We start from the raw sequence: 18,110 nt of genomic DNA, 5'->3' as shown, positions 1-18,110 counted from the left end.
GGCGCGTGGCGGCGGCGCGGTGCTTGGGGGCGAGCGGCGGCGGCGTGGGGCTCGAGGGCGGGCGGGGCTGGCGGCTAGGGTTTCTCCCGGGGGGCTGGGACGGCTTATATTGCCTAGTCGGGCCAGAGTCCTAGTCGGACACGGCCCGTTAGGTCGGTTCGTTTTTTTAATTATTCCGCTCGGAAGAAAAATAAAAAGAAATACTAAATGGACTCCAAAAATTCCGAAATAAATTTTCACGGGCTTCTAAAATCAAGCCGCACAAGGTGAACATTTATTTGGGACCTAACTGCAATTTTGAAAATTGCACATTTTCCCTAAATTTAAATAAAACATCGAAAAACTCCAAAATAAAACTTATTTGATTTTATTATTAAATCCTCAATATTTCTTTATTTTGGGAAAGTCATTTTATTCCCTCTCTCATATTTTTGTAATAGAAATAATTGATGATAAAATAAATAAAATCAAATGATCCTATTCTCAAAATTTGAGAAAACTCAAATTTGAAAATAACGAAATCCCCAACTCTCTCCGTGGGTCATTGAGTTGCGTGAAATTTCTAGGATCAACCAAAATGCAAAATAAAATATGATATGCAATGATGATCTAATGTATAACATTCCAAATTGAAAATTTGGGATGTTACAAACCTACCCCCTTAAGATGAATCTCGCCCTCGAGATTCGGGTTGGCTAGAAAATAGGTGAGGGTGGTCTTTGAGCAAGTCTTCCTCTCGCTCCCAGGTGGCTTCATCCTCCGTGTGGTGGCTCCACTGAACTTTGCAAAATTTGATAACCTTGTTGCGGGTAACTCGGCTGGCAAACTCGAGGATCTTAATTGGTTTCTCCTCGTACATCAAATCGTTATCCAACTAATCGTTTCCAAAGGCACTACGTCTCTCAACGGTATATCAGCCATCTCCGCGTGACATTTCTTTAACTGAGAAACGTGGAACATATCATGAACTCCTGACAATCCTTCAGGCAATTCCAACTTGTAGGCCACTTCTCCCATACGCTCCAGAACTCGATATGGTCCTACAAATCGTGGCGCTAACTTCCCTTTAACTCCAAAACGCTTTGTTCCCCGAAGTGGAGATACTCGGAGATAAGCTCTATCTCCAACTTCGTAAACTGTCTCCTTGCGTTTAAAATCTGCATAACTTTTCTGTCTGGACTGGGCTACCTTGAGCCTATCGCGAATCAACTTCACCTTCTGTTCAGACTCTTTAATCAGGTCAGGACCAAACAACTGGCGGTCTCCAACTTCATCCCATGACAACGGTGTCCTGCACCTCCTTCCGTACAAAGCTTTGAAAGGGGCACTCTTCAAACTGGTTTGATAACTGTTGTTGTAAGAGAACTCTGCATATGGCAAATTATCGTCCCAACTAGATCGGTAATCTAGCGCACAAGCTCTCAGCATATCCTCCAAAATCTGATTGACTCTCTCGGTCTGTCCATCTGTCTGTGGATGAAAAGTTGTACTGAATTCTATCCTGGTACCCAAAGTTTCGTGCAACTGTTTCCAGAACTTTGAGGTAAACTGGGTTCCTCTATCTGATATGATACTCCTCGGAACTCCATGCAGACATACGATCCTGGTCATGTATATCTTTGCCAACTTAGCACTGGTGTAAGTGGTCTTTACTGGGATGAAATGAGCTACTTTTGTCAATCGATCAACTACAACCCAAATCGATTCATAGCCTGAATGAGTCCTGGGCAATCCTGTGATAAAATCCATGCCTAGCTTATCCCACTTCCATTCGGGTATCGGCAATGGTTGTAACAATCCTGCTGGCTTCTGATGCTCTGCCTTTACTCTCTGACATACATCACAAAGTGCTACATACTCCGCAATATCCTTCTTCATTCCGGTCCACCAGAAAATATCCTTCAAATCCAAATACATCTTGGTATTTCCTGGGTGAATCGAATATGGTGAATCGTGTGCCTCTTGCAATATCAACTTCCTGATCTCCGGGTCATTGGGCACGTAAACGCGGTCTTCAAACCATAGGGTGTCGTGCTCATCCTCACGAAATCCTTTAGCTTTTCCTTTGCTCAGTTTCTCCTTTGTAGCGGCAATCTCTTTGTCAGTTTTCTGAGCTTCTCTGATTCTATCCATCAAAGTTGACTGAATCTCCAATGCTGCTACATAGCCTCTCGGAACTATTTCCACACATAGTTCACGAAGATTATCCGCTAACTCCTTGGGTATTTCTCCCGTTATTAATGTATTGACATGGCTCTTACGGCTTAATGCGTCAGCTACTACATTAGCCTTTCCGGGGTGATAATGCAATTTCATATCATAATCCTTGATAAGCTCCAACCATCTCCTTTGTCTGAGGTTTAACTCCTTCTGTGTGAAAATGTACTTCAAACTCTTATGATCCGTGTACACCTCACAATGATTTCCAATGAGGAAATGTCTCCATGTTTTCAAAGCATGCACTACGGCTGCTAACTCCAAATCATGCGTGGCATAATTTAACTCATGAGGTTTCAGTTGTCTTGAGGCATATGAAACAACTCTCCCTTCCTGCATAAGCACTGCTCCAAGTCCTCGACGTGAAGCGTCACAATACACCTCATAATCTTTAGTCTAGTCTGGCAAAATCAACACTGGTGAGGTAACCAAACGTTTCTTCTACTCCTGGAAACTAGCCTCACATTCCTCTGTCCATATGAACTTGGTAACCTTCTTTAACAACTCTATCATAGGCTTCGCAATCTTTGAGAAATTCTCAATAAATCTCCGGTAGTATCCTGCGAGTCCAAGAAAACTCCGGATCTCTCCAACTGTTGTTGGGGCTTCCCACTTGGTCACGGTTTCAACTTTAGCGGGATCTACTGCTATACCTTCTCCAGATATAACATGTCCGAGGAATCCTACTTCCTTCAACCAAAACTCACATTTGCTGAACTTGGCATATAATTGATGTTCTCTGAGCTTTCCAAGTACCAAACGCAAATGCTCCTTATGCTCCTCTTCATTCTTCGAATAAACCAGGATATCATCAATGAACACTACGACGAACTTATCCAAGAACTCCATAAACACTTTGTTCATCATGTTCATAAAATAGGCAGGTGTGTTAGTCAGACCAAATGACATAATGGTATACTCATACAGCCCATACCTGGTGGTAAAAGCTGTCTTAGGAATATCATGTTCTCGAATCTTCAACTGGTGGTATCATGATCACAGATCGATCTTGGAGAATACCTTAGCTCCTTGCAATCGATCAAACAGATCGTTGATCATTGGTACTGGGTACTTGTTCTTGATCGTTACTTCATTCAATCCTCGATAATCAACAACCATCCTTAATGATCCATCCTTCTTCTCCACTAGTAGTACTGGCGATCCCCAAGGTGAAGAACTTGGGCGAATATATCCCTTATCCAGTAACTCCTTAATCTCCTTCTTAATTTCCACCAAATCCTTTGCTGGCATCCTATATGGTCTCTTTGATATTGGCCCTGTGCCTGGCAATAGCTCAATCAAAAACTCAATATCTTTATCTGGTGGCATGCCTGGAACTCTTCCGGAAATACATCGGGAAAATCCCTTACCACTGGTACTTCCTCCTGCACAACTCCTGTTAAGCAATTTACTTGAGTCCTCTTTGGCACATGTCGGGATACATACTTGATCCTTCTCCCTTCTGGGATGGTAAGCAAAATTGACTTACTAGCACATTCAATATTCCCTTCATACTTTGATATCCAATCCATGCCTAATATCACATCCAATCCTTGAGATTCTAATACTATTAGGTCTGAGGGAAAAACATAGTTACCAATCCTTAATGGTAACCGATCACACCATAGACTAGCCACATACTCTGCTCCGGGCGAGGTTACTAACATGGGTGACCTAAGGGCTTGGGTTGGTAGGTTATACTTATCCACAAATCCCCGTGAGATGTATGAATGCGATGCACCAGTATCAAAAAGAATGAGTGCAGTAAATGACTTAACCAAAAACTTACCTATTGCTGCATCGGGCTGAGCTTCAACCTCCTCCACGCTAATGTGGTTCACCTGTCCCCTGTTAAAAGGGTTCGGCTTCTTCCCAGAACTTCCATTGCCATTTTGGCCTTCAGGACATTCATTGGCATAATGTCCAGTCTTCTGACACTTAAAACAAGTGACCTGGCTTAGGTCCTTCTTGGCTGGGGTTGATGGGTTGGTGCAGTTCTGGCCGTTGCTTCCTCCGTTGCCATTTCCATTCTTGGTGCCATTGTGATTGTGTGAGCTACCTCCTCCATGGGTATGTTGAAAATTTCCTCCCGGTCTAGGGGTAAAACGTGGCTTCCGCTGAGCTCCTGAATTATACTTTCTTGTCCATACTTCCTCTTGCGATTCTCAATCTGCTGTTGCTTCCCTTCAATCATAAGAGCACGATCTACCAACTCCTGGTAGTTGTTGAAGGTGGCTACCATCAACTGCATGCTCAACTCATCATTCAGTCCTTCCAGAAACTTCTCCTGCTTAGCTGCATTCGTAGCGACGTCATCTGGGGCATAACGTGCTAACTTACTAAATTCCTCCACATACTAGCCAACTGTCTGTCCTCCTTGGCGCAAGTTGCGAAACTCACGCTTCTTCATGGCCATAGCTCCTGCTGAAACATGGGCAGTACGAAAAGCCTGCTGAAATTGGTCCCATGTGACAGTGTCAACTGGGAAAGTGGCGGTGAAATTCTCCCACCATGATGTTGCGGGTCCTTCTAGCTGATGTGCGGCAAACTTCACCTTCTCCGCATCTGTGCATCCTGCTATGGTCAACTCCCTAGCTGTCTTGCGGAGCCAATCATCTGCTACTATCGGCTCGGTGCTGCTGGAAAACACCGGCAGACTCAGCCTAAGAAAACGGGCTAAGTGGTCAACAGGTGGTGATGGTGGTGGTGGTGGGTTGTTGTTGTTGTTCCCCTGATTCTGGTTCTGGACTAGCAACTGCATCAATGTGTTTTGTTGCTGGATCAACTGGGTGAGCTCCGGTGGAAAGGCAAATCCGGGGTCACATCTCGGAGGCATCTGAGGGTTTAGAAAAGATGAGATATAAGAATAGAGGGGGTCTAAAGAGAAAACACTACCCATATGCACATGAGGCAAAACAAACAATTCACTTCAATCAATCAAACAAAGGCATACAATCGATCTAACTATCGCAAAAGTGCTCGGACTACTATATTTACATGGTGGACTACTACTACTAATGAGGTGGTCTACTAGAAATATTCTTCGGTTGTTGACTCCATGATATCTGCTCCAGCTTCATCAACATAGTCATCATCGCTACTATCTGGTTCCGAGTCGGTTCCGTCGATGATGATGTAGTCTTCTGGGCTAATCTCCTGGGGTTCTTCGTCTTCATCTACTAGCGTAGGGCCTCCCATAAATATTCCAATCTTCTTGATCAGGTCGTCATTCTTCTCCACCAATACTTCAATTTCCTCTTCATAATCTTCACGTGTAGCCTTGAGTTCTTCCTCCAGTTCCTTTATTCTAGTCTTAGCCTTCTTCAGGTCTATCATGTCGGCGCACATCTGGTTCTCCTGTCGCGAATGTGCTGGTTTAACTCCTGGATAAAAGCTGCGATTGATCTATCCTTCCTGGTGTTGATCATCTCCCAATGTTCATCTCGGCGCCCACAAATCTGGTAGATAGTATCCTTGAGATCCTTGCGGTAGACTTCTCCAATGCGTCCTATGGCGATGTGAGCTGCCATGCTCTATCCTAGACCCCAAGTTGGTGCATCAAAAGAAAACTCTATGGGCTCAGTGACTGGCATGAACGTCCTTCCAGGAACTTGAACTTGAATCATCCAGTGCTCTTCTTCAGGTAAAGTGGCATTGTAGGTTCCCGTGAAGCTTGGTACTCCTATGTTCAGGTATCTAGTGACTTCCTTCAAGTGTCGTCCAAAGGGTGTATCTTCATCTGGTTACGTGAACTTGTTCCTTGCATCCGCCATCCTAAAGAGTAGAAAAGATGAGAAGTCAGAAGAGAAGAGAGTGAAAAGTGATCTAGGTCTTTTAGCTTAGTGGTCGTGTCCTACAGTCAGCGTGTGCTCTGATACCATCTCTGTAGCGACCAGACCTCAAACAGTCTGATCTCTGTGCTCCAGTGTCATCCCTGGATCAGTAATGCTGACACCACACAATACTCGGAGGATTTATAGCAGAGTAGCAATCACACACTTATTACATGGAGTGTCTCAAATGAGAACTTATTACAATAAATATGGCTTAAGGCCATCTAATAACTATAACAGCGGAAGGCTTGGAAGATAAGTGAGTCCATCAACTCCAACGGCATCACTGAGTATAGAACCACGACCTAAAAACTCCTTAATCGTCATCTGAAAAGTCTGCAACATTAACGTTGCAGCCCGAAACGGGTCAGCACATGGAATATGCTGGCAAGGTAACACATAGAGAGTAATGGAATGAAACAGCTATACTATATGCATATTTGGCTGGTGGAAAGCTCTATGGTTACAGTTTTGCATAAAGCCAATTTTTCCCTACTTCAAAGGAATAAAATTTAATTACTATCATGGGAGTTGTTAAACATTGAGAATGGTTGACAGCATTCTCAATCCCAATTAAACATCATCATTAAACATAACCCAACAAAATTAATTTAGAGTAACATGTTGAGATTCACATGATAATCCAAGTACTAGATACTCAAGATGTCCATAACCGGGGACACGGCTAATCATGATTAGTTTATTACACTCTGCAGAGGTTTGCGCACTTTTCCCCACATGACTCGATCGCCTCCGTTTGGTTTCTCGCACTACATGGTGTTTGAGAAGACGGATGACCGAGACATAGTCTTTCAGAAGCGCTAGCACCTTACGATCGGGTAGACCGTACCACCTACATCCCCTACATCTACTAGTCTACCACTGTAAGAGTTCGCACAACTTAGTCAACTATGCTAGAGCCCATAATAGCTTGTGGCTGCACACGGAAGTTTCTAGCATGAATAGTCTCATGATCCCTTTGAGCCTGGGTGGCGGTCCAAAAGAAAACAGGCAAGTCCTGGAATACCCAGGTGCCTCAGTCCACCCAGATGTGTGTTTAAGTTGCCACCTTAAGTAAACCATTAATTAACAATCTCACATCTGTCATGAATACTCTCAAAACCCAATCCACGTCTACAAGCATAGCATGGCACTATAAGCATAACGTAATAGTAACTCTCAAGGTTTGATAATAAACAGGTAATAGGTACTACCTCAACTACTTCCCAATACCCACAATTTAATTAGATCCTAATCATGCAGTGTTTGAGGTTTGATCTAATGCAATAAAAACTAGGTATGAAAAGGTACGATCAAAGTGTTACTTGCCTTGCTGATGATCCGCGAAACCTAACGATTCGAAGTAACAGGCGGCGCACTCCGGGTATTCTATCGCAGACAAACAAACAAGCATACAATAAGTACTCATCTAATGCATAGGTAAAACTCAAATAAGAGATCTAACCAGAAGGTTCAACTTAAGAACTCCGGTTGGCAAAAAGAATCAAATCGAACGAAACAACGAAAGTCAAACGGCGAAAGAAAACAACTTCGTTCTAGTAATCTGGATCTAGGGCAAATTTTACAGTAGCAAAATCTTGTTTAAGTTGATTAAACGGATAGAGGGTTTTGAGTCGAATCTCTAGGCGCTTGAATCGCCTGATTCCGATAAACGAGCGAAAAGTTATACTAAAACGAAAATCGGATCAGGAATCGCGATCAGAAAAATCGCGGATTTAATCCGAGAAAAAGAAAAACAACGAATGCTCGCTAGAACAAACGAACGGACGAACACTCACTATTTAAATAAACCGGAAAACTGATCTATTTAAAAAAAACCGAAACTAAAAAAACCAACGAAAACCGATCTAATTTTTTTTAAACGTTGGCACGGAAGTTGAGGCGGCGTCCGACGGCGGGCAGCGGCGGCGGCGGCGAGCAGCAACGGCGGCGGCGCGGGGCGGCGGCGGCGCGGCGCCTGGGGGCGAGCGGCGGCGGCGCGGGGCTCGAGGGCGGGCGGGGCTGGCGGCTAGGGTTTCTCCCGGGGGACTGGGCCGGCTTATATTGCCTAGTCGGGCCAGAGTCCTAGTCGGACACGGCCCGTTAGGTCGGTTCGTTTTTTTAAAATTATTCCGCTCAGAAGAAAAATAAAAAGAAATACTAAACGGACTCCAAAAATTCCAAAATAAATTTTCACGGGCTTCTAATATCAAGCCGCACAAGGTGAACATTTATTTGGGACCTAAATGCAATTTTGAAAAACGCACATTTTTCCTAAATTCAAATAAAACACCGAAAAACTCCGAAATAAAACTTATTTGATTTTATTATTAAACCCTCAATATTTCTTTATTTTGGGAAAGTCATTTTATTCCCTCTCTCATATTTTTGTAATAGAAATAATTGATGATAAAATAAATAAAATCAAATGATCCTATTCTCAAAATTTGAGAAAACTCAAATATGAAAATAACGAAATCCCCAACTCTCTCCGTGGGTCATTGAGTTGCGTGAAATTTCTAGGATCAACCAAAATGCAAAATAAAATATGATATGCAATAATGATCTAATGTATAACATTCCAAATTGAAAATTTGGGATGTTACAGCTCCACATGAGTGTTGGTCCACCTACCTAGCAGTCGGCGGTGCCACCTCGGGGCAACTCAAGGTATTTGGCTATCGTCCACTTTGCATAGATGGTGTTGTCCTGAGAACGAGATACGCATGGCTCCTATCGGGGTATCGACACACCGGGTGGTCTTGCTGGTTTTGTTTAACCATTGTCGAAATGTCTTGTGCACCGGGATTCCGAGTCTGATCGGAGGGTCCCGAGATGGAGGATTGTCTCCGCGGATCGTGAGCTTGTCATGGGCTAAGTTGGGACACCCCTGCAGGGTTTAAACTTTCGAGAGTCGTGCCCGCGGTTATGTGGCAGATGGGAATTTGTTAATATCTGGTTGTAGTGGACTTGAACTAAACTCAATTAAAATACACCAACCACGTGTGTAACCCTGACGGACTCTTTTCGACGAGGTTCGGGAAGAGAACACGGTTTGGGTTATGTCTGAACGTAAGTAGTTTAGGATCACTTCTTGATCATTACTAGTTTGCGACCGTTTGCGTAGTTTCTCATCTTACTCTTGTACTCAAAAGTTAGCCACCATATATTGCTTAGTCGCTTGTTGCAACCTCACCACTTATCCTTTCCATACCCATTCAGCTTTGCTAGTCTTGTTACCCATGGTAATGGGATTGCTGAGTCCTCGTGGCTCACATATTACTACAACAACAGTTGTAGGTACAGGTTATGTGATGATCTGACGCGAGGGCGATGCTTGCTTGTTTTGGAGTTCTTCTGCTTCTTCTTCTTCTTCGATCAAGGGATAGGTTCCGGGTCAGGGAACCTGGGATTAGCAGGGTGGATGTCGTTCTTCTTTTTCGTTTGATTTCATTCGTAGTCAGATCCTGCTCTTCTATATAATGATTGCTATGTATGGATGGACTATTGTATTCATGTTGTATCTTGTGGCGAGTGTAAGCATTTACCTTGTATTCTCATCTATTCAGTACATGGTATGTCGTAATGATATCCACTTTGCTATGTGCTCGAAATGAGATTGTACCCCGATCATGAATTCATCACGTGATTGGGATAGAATCGCATCTTGGGCGCTACACCCGGCGCACTGAGTTGAGGAGGATGAGGCCGTACGTTCATGGATGCATTTTTCTTCTTGCCTCCTATAACCACCACTGCGATCACATCATCATGGACTTAATTCTTATTGTGCTATTGTATTCTCGTTCTAGTCAATACAGACATGTGTGATCCCTTTGCTTAATTATATGCATCACTGTAACTAGTACTTCATCCGTCAATTTATAAGTTGTGTTGCCAGTGTTTGGGACCGACGCACGATCACGCACGTTCGTGTGCATGCGGTTGCGCCGGGCGCGGCGTGATGATGCAGTTACCCGCTGCAAAAGCTGCCATGCGGGGGACGTGGCATTGACCATTGGGCGGCAATAGTCAGTAATCCGGGTGCCCAATAAAGGATGCAAAGAGGGATCCTACAGCAGCAAGGACCAACTTCCCTACCAATAGCTCATCTAACAGAACTCCCGTTACTTTACAACATGTTTCCAAAACATGGACCTCGAGGTTAATTCAACTAATAGGACGGAGCATTATATACATTCAACTCAATTAAATGTTTTCCAAAAAAAGTGATATGATTTCTGTGAAACTTACAAGTCATGTATGCCAAATTAACCTCTGTGTACTTGTTCTCGAATTAATCTCCAGGCCTTTTTGCTGCGTATCACACACATCTTGTTAAGTTGAACCATTTATGTTCTCTTCCCTAATCGAAAACAGTTCATTCAACTGAAGTGTATGCCGTATATCACACACACCTTGATCTGGCTCGCCGTTTCTGTTGCTTTCCCTAATAGCAAATAGTTCATCGGAGCGAACCGTATGTCGTATATCATACACACATTAATATGGCTACCCGTTTCTGTTGTTCTGTCTAATCACAAACAGTTCGTCTGGATCAACCGTATGCCCTGCTTCGCACACGCAACTAAAATCTGAACTGTGTTTGATGCATCCGTCATCGCAAACGCTTTGCACCTTTTTTGACGAGTTTTTTACACCACCGTTTGTGATTATGGCATCGCACATAGTTTCATCGAAGGGTCTCTAATCGTAGTGTCGCGTCAGTAGCATCCTGCAGTAGTGGACTAGGCGGCGTTCATTATCTAGGTAGACAGGAACAACACCCCCGGAACTAGGGATGAAAACGGAGTGGAAACGGACGGAACTGGATGTTACCATATTTGTTTTCATATTTTTTTTGCAGAAGCGGAAATGAATACAGAAACCCCGGAAATGAATACGGAAACAAATGCTACCGGAAACACACATGGAGCGAATACAGAGCGGACACGAAAACAGAACGGTGTGTTGACCGGAACTTAAAACCCCCTTGAATCATAGAGAAATACACACAAAAAATAAAGAAATTTAAGAAAATTTTAACATGGCTACATGATAATATGGTTGTGTTGGTGACATAGGGCAGTATTGTAATAGTACATGGCAATTCCGTATTGTGTCTACTTGAGAATGTGTGTGGAAGTAAAAGTTGGTCCTCAAATGATCTAGTCTGCTCATTGTGTCATTGTGTGTTGTTTGGTAATTGGGCTACAAAGCAGCCATGGGCCTATAGTAGAAACGGAAATTCCATATTCACGAAAACGGAAAGTTCCGTTTCCGCATCTGTTCCACCGGAAAACATCGTTCCATTTTTGTTTCCGTTTCTGCATAAAAAATTCCACTTCCATTTTCATTTTGCAAATTTCCGTTTTCGTTTTCATATTTCCTCTCCGTTTCCATTTTGCAAACTTTCCACTCCATTTTCATCCCTACCCGGAACATGCCCGTTTGGGGATGCCCGCCGATGACACCCAACCATTGGGTACACATGTCGAGATACAACAGAGGAGTAGACAGGAACAACTACCTAGACCCTACGATGCCCAATAGAGAAACATGGTCGATCAACATCGTTCAGTAGCTCGGTAGACACGAAATGCATGGCCCTAGGAGCACGCACATTCGAGGACACGACGCATGCAACCATCGGGTAGACCCGCCAGGATCCAACAAAGGAGTAGGCATAAAGGGGGGCCAATCACGACGTTCGACGACCGGTTAGACCCGGTGGGATCCAACAAGTGGGTAGACAACAAGGGAGCCGATCAAGAGGCACTCAACAACCGGGCACAAACCGGTCCCCACTCCTGAACGAGACACAACCGGTGATTAAGCCTGACATTGCCCCACCAGCGCAAGACATTTTTTAGTGAATTTCATAAACTTTCCTCAATTTCACCATTATTTTCAAATTTTATGAACTTTTCCAAATTCATGATTATATTTTCAAATTTCATGACATTTTTCATTTTTTATGATTTTCTTATAAATTTGGTGAGGTTTTTTCAAATTTGTGTTTTTTTCATATTCAAATTTTTGTTTTGTATAATTTATGTCTTTTTCATTTTTGATGGTCAATAGTCAACTGAAAAAATACAAACAAGGTAACAATAGATAGCCCTGCCCAGGACGGGGGCGGGTGAGCACCAGATTAGGGAACCGACGCTATAAGCGTTGTATAGGCGCGGCCGCAGATCCTATTCAGCGCTTATAGCGCCTGTTAAGGCCTCGTTTGTTTCGCGTGGATTGGGGGGGGGGGTCGAGTGGGTATTCCTCGCGTGGCCCAGAATCCTCGCAAATACCCGTTGGCCCATTTGGTACCCAGGGTTTCGACGGCCCAACCCTCTCGATTCCTCGTCGATCCATCAGTTTCCACGCGCTTCAGAACCCTCGAGGCCCCCCTCGAGGATTTGCTCGCCCGACTTGCATTGCCGCCCGATCCGAGACGTCGCCGCCGACTCCTCCCAAGACGTCACCGCCGACTCCTCCCCAAGACGCCGCGCTGCCTCGATGCCGGCGATCTCCTCCGGCATACTGGACTTCTCCCCGGTGGTTAGTAACCGCAACCCCTCCCCTCCCCTCCCCATCCTCTCCATGGCTGCCACCTCCCGCATGCCCTCCGTCTGCCTCGTCCTCATCGGCAAGCCCAAGAACGACGTCTCCTACCCAGCTAGCTTGCCAAGAACGCCGTTCTCTTCTAGCTCCTCTTCTAGCCTAACCCTAGAGGTCGAGATTTGTCTCAATCTGTTGGGGTTTGAGTCACAGGGCTCGGAGCGATTGCCGTTGTGCTGCTATTGCTGCTGCAACGAGTGCTGGTGAGACTGGCCGTGGACGCCGTGCTGCTGGCCCTTGTCGTGCGGCGGGTGCTTGTGGACCTGCCTCATCTCTAGGTTGTGGATCTCCTTCATCATTGGCTTCCACAGCCTCACCCTCGCATTGATGAACCAGTTCGACACCTGCACCGCCATTATTAACCCAACATGTCAACCAAGCTCCAGAAACAACATGACATGGTAGCGGCAACAATGACCAGCTTTGTTGCTTACCTGATTCCTTGTTAGGCCCGTCTGCTTGGCCAGCATTTGCTTGTCGCCATCAGTAGGATACCTGCAAAGTTTCAACCCGAATATCAGACCAATGCAGTAGTACTCTTGATTGCAACACGTTCAAAAGGGAGATGTGTATCTATTTTTCCTGTTTCCAATCTTTACTTTCAACTCTTACAATTGTTAGTAAACGATTCTTACTCTCAGATGTACCATGATAACAACTACACTAGTACAAAATGGGATGTAGATAGACAAAAGATGGTTTACAGTATTTGTTCTTATGAAGAAAGAAAGAGTTGCTATAGAAAAGTACATGATCGCAGTCACCACTTAGTAGTGTGAAGTCATCTGCAATTAGAACTCACTGGCTAGTGCACTGCTTTTACAAGATTGCAATTTCTGCTCATATTTGATTTTAATCTACTTGGAGACTTTGGAGGTGTCTATACCATTGAAGCCCATGTAATCTTGGTGTGTTGTAGCAACAAACTGCTCAGCCCATGTAATCGAAGCCTAGGAATGGAATGAGCGGTGCGGCCCAGAAAAGAACTAGCATTCCGTTTAGGCTACAAATGTTTGCAGCAAACATTCAGTTCCATATAGGACGTGTCTCTTTTGTTCCTAGCATTGTTGTATCTTAATATTTCTTTCATTTACTACATCCTTGTAATCTAGGGAACCATATCTGCAAGCTAGAGTTTAGGCTATATATTTTTGCAGAGTTTATAAATCTATGTAGAATAATTAGGATTCAACAAGCGTAAACCTGTTACTTCCCTTGCCAGTGAATTGACCTGATGAAATGAATGTAGTTTATACCTGATTGCTGCTGTTTATTCAAGGGAAAAGTCTCTTTGATTTTGGTCTTGATTCTAGTTGTCCATCTTCTGCATGTATTCGAACAAACCATCCTACGATGTTTCTATTCAAATGTGTGTGTCATCGGATTAGAAATAATGATGAAATTCTGGTACTTATAATACTTATGATGAAATGTGTTTGACTCTTATTTTCATAGCCTGCCGCTTGGATCCTTGTTGGGGTGGACGAGTTACCTCCTTCTTGGGAACCTGTTGCCACGCCAAACTTCGGTAAGCTACATAAGCTTCTTGGCCTCTTGAGCTTGTTTATTTGCCGAAGTAGTATATCATACTTGATAGCTCTTGGTCATTGCACATCTTGGCACACTGATGATATAATATTCTAGATCATTATGTATGTATTATGAATATAGTTCTTATTTGTTGCTTGTTTACTCTAGTTTTAGTGCCAAGATGAACTCCGAGATTATCGATCGAACCTGTTGCCTGTTACTTCCCTTGTTTACTCTAGTTTTAGTGGCACACTGATGATGAAGATATGATGTCCTTTATTCTGCCTGTATTGCATCGAATGCGTAATAGAGGACCAGTCGAGAGAAAACAACGACATAGCTCTATCCTATATGGCAAGAAGCATGTTGACGATATCCTTAGAGGGCATGTTAAGAATTGCCTTGTAGCTTATAGGATGGAGCCACGTATCTTTTAGGCTTTGGCATCTTATCTTAGAAGAGAAAAACTGATATCCGATACAAGAATTAAGGTGGAGGAGAAGTTAGCCTTTTTCCTGTACATGGTGTCTCACAACGCGTCTTATGAAGATCTCCAGCTAGAATTTCAGCATAGTGGACAAACATTTCATGAGTACATCAATGAGTTCTTCAACATCGTCCCTGTCTTAGCTAGTTGATTTCTGAAGCCTCTGAACATTGATGAGCCACATCCAAAAATCTCCACCGACACAAGATTTTATCCTTACTTTCAGGTTTCCATTTTTAACGCTTCCACAATTCCTTTTATTATCTAACTTAATAGTTCTTTATTGACCTGCAATCTTTGCTTCCAGAACTGTTTAGGAGCCATTGATGGGTCACATGTTCCTATAACCGCAACACCTGGGATTGCTGCTCCATTTCGGAATAGGAAGGGTACCTTGAGTCATAATATTATGGTTGCATGCGACTTCGATTTAAAAATCACTTTCATATCATGTGGCTGGGAGGGTTCAGCTACGGATGCGAGGGTTCTTCATTTTCTGCAAACACTCAGTCATTTCTTGCACCTTATCGGGGTGTCCGGTATCATTTGAAAGAATTTGGTCATGGACATCCTCGGCCACAAAACCACAAGGAATTGTTCAATCATCGGCATGCTGTTCTACGAAACCATGTGGAAAGGTCCCTAGGAATTCTTAAAAAGTGCTTCCCAATTCTTCATGTCGGCACACTGCATTCAATCGAGAACCAAGTGAAACTTCCCGCAGCTGCCGTAGTTCTTCACAATATCATCAAAATGGAGAATGGTGACGAGACTTGGCTTGACAACCAGCCCGATAACATAGCGCCAAATGCTTTTGTTGATCTCCCGAATGGCGATGAGAATAACTATGGGAACAAGGACTTAGGGAACACTCTAAGGGATGAAATCGCAATGCAAATGTGGGAAGCATACCATCCTGAATAGCCAACATGATGGTGTGTGTTTTATCATATATATACATATACTAATTAATTAACTTCTCTTGTCTTCGTCATCTAATATGTATCCAAAGGGGTCCCCAAAGTACAATCTCATGAAAGCAAGTGGGAAAAAGCTTCACACGGTGCCAAGAAGCCATCACCCAAAATTAAAAAGACACCTCCAAGAGGTATTTGGTCTACTTAATCTCCATTTCTCAGATCTTTCCAATTAAGTTCTATGCTTGCTGTTATGTTTGGTCAATGATATCTTTCAATACTACATGTAGTGGTGCATTATAGCAGAAACAAGTCTATAACAGGAGTATATAGACTACTAGAGTATTATTTAGCTGACAGTTTCCCAAAAGAAGTACTGCTCACTTATTATGTTTCGTCAATGGTATGACATAATCACTAGTAGAGTATAAGTTAGAGAATAAAGTAGCATATGTAGGTCACACAACTCACTCTACTATAGATAATGAATAACTCACTCTTATCATGTTGTTGGAAGTTTTCACTAGTCCTCCTAAAGTTTATCACTATTTGTTTTCAAATTGAATGATAGTAACTCCTCTTATCATGTTGAGCATTAAGTTTGAACAATGTAAATTTGTGTTGGTGTAGTTAAAAAGCCAAGAACTCAATGGAACCCAGCTTTGGAAAAGGTTTGGTTGAGATACTTCAGGAGCACAACACTCCGTACCATAGGGGACATAATGGTTGGTCAACTGAAGCGTGGAATAGGATGGCTGGTTTATTTCATGAAAGATATGGCCACACTAATTTTACAAAGATACAGATTCAGGAAAAGCAAAAAGACTTGAAAGCTCAATACCGACTTATTAAGGATGCTCGCAAACAGAGCAGTGTCAGCTGGAACTATCATACACACATGATAGATGCTGACGCGCATCTTTGACAAAACTTGATGACTGTAAGTTCTAGTGTAGTGCATTTTGTCTTTGCAAAACTTGATGACTTGTATTCCATTATTTTGTAATCAATCTTGTTTTCGAGCAATCTAAGTTTGATAAATCATTTCTTTTATATATACAGACGTGGCCAGAAATAGCTAAGTTCCAGAATAAGCCCTTTCCCCTCTACGATAAGCTTGGTGATCTGTATGATGGTGAGTTACTGAGTTGAATGGATTTTCATTTCCTCTCTTTTTGTTGACCTTTATAACGAATTTTCATTGTTGTGTGTCCTTTAATGATAACTTGGGTGTTTGTGCAAGGCATGTAGCAGAAGGTAACTTCAATTTCACATCAACTGAGGTTACACAAGTGAGTGATGGTGATCCCGAAGTTGAAAGAGAGAAGATTGCCTTCTCTTTTGACCTGAATCAATACGATGATGATTTACACATGTATGATGATCCAAGAGATGCCGCCCCAAGTGATGGTCCAAGAGATGCTGCCCCAAGTGATGGTCCTAGAGATGCTGCCCCAAGTGATGGTCCAAGAGGTGCTGCCCCAAGTGATGGTTCAAGAGATGCTACACAAAGAGGTGGTGTTGCTGCTTCAAATAACAAGCATGTGAAGGAATCAAAGAAGGGTAAGAAGCGTGATGATCCTATGGTGGAAGTGATGGCACAATATGTGGAGATCAAATGGAAGCAAGCGGAGGAGGAGTCTGCTCTATTGGCAGGGGCAAAAAATGCCCAAGAATTCTCCATCAGCAAGTGCATTGCTGTTTTGCACAAGATGGAAAGTATCCACCGTGATGAAAGAGCCACTGCCTACAAAGTGTTCAAAAGTGTTGAGAACCGTGACATCTTTCTTAATTATGCCGCGGAAGATGAAGAGAGTGTTGCGGTGCTTCTTCGGAGCGAAATGGCAGAGTTGACTCAACATATCTAAGGTAACAATCTTCTGCATCCCCTTCTTCTTTGTGCTACCTGTCAAGAACTCAAGATTTAGAGCATGCTGCTGTTATGGGGGGATCAAGATTCAGAGCTGTGTGACAATTCATAGCTACTTTTAATTGTTGTTGGCTGGCTCGTCGTCGAGTACTTATTAGATTGTGCTAGTAGTTACATGATGGAGTCAAGTCAAGTGGCGCTGCGTTTTGAACCATTTTTTTACCATGGAAATCGTTAGGTTTGTTAGTTCATCTTGGTTCGATTTGTTATGCAACCTTTGCTCTGAATTGTGAATGCGGTCATATGCAAATCACTGCAGCCAACGGCACTGAACTTGTTTGGCAATAAAGAAACAGCGATGATGTTTCTAGCAAGTTTCCTTGTTTATCTATAATAGTACTAGAAATCGTCTGTTCATCCATCCAGCCACTAGAAATCGTCTGATTATAAATACAGAGATCTTGTGGTATCTCACCAGCCACCAGGTGACCTGACTGGTCCATCCATCTTCGGCCCATCAAGTTGCATCTTGCGTGCCACATCAGATTCTTCTTGCTTTTGTGTTTATTACAATTTGATTTAATCTAAAAGTAGTTCTGTACCTCTTGATGTAGCTCTAACAAGGCCATGAAATAATTCAT

General features: G+C 43.1%; 1 protein-coding gene across 1 annotated transcript; it reads left to right on the top strand.

The window, feature by feature from the left end:
* Positions 1-15,244: 15,244 nt before the first annotated feature.
* Positions 15,245-17,467, top strand: LOC119283435. Its single transcript, XM_037562988.1, has 5 exons — positions 15,245-15,320; positions 16,230-16,324; positions 16,632-16,738; positions 16,843-17,280; positions 17,386-17,467. The coding sequence occupies exons 1-5, from the start codon at positions 15,245-15,247 to the stop codon at positions 17,465-17,467; spliced, it is 798 nt and encodes a 265-aa protein (XP_037418885.1).
* Positions 17,468-18,110: the final 643 nt, after the last annotated feature.

The sequence above is a fragment of the Triticum dicoccoides genome, chromosome 4A (genome assembly GCF_002162155.2).
Source record: "Triticum dicoccoides isolate Atlit2015 ecotype Zavitan chromosome 4A, WEW_v2.0, whole genome shotgun sequence".
Lineage (NCBI taxonomy): Eukaryota > Viridiplantae > Streptophyta > Magnoliopsida > Poales > Poaceae > Triticum > Triticum dicoccoides.
The sequence above is the reverse complement of the archived record's forward strand: the minus strand, read 5'-3'. Positions and strand labels throughout refer to the sequence as shown.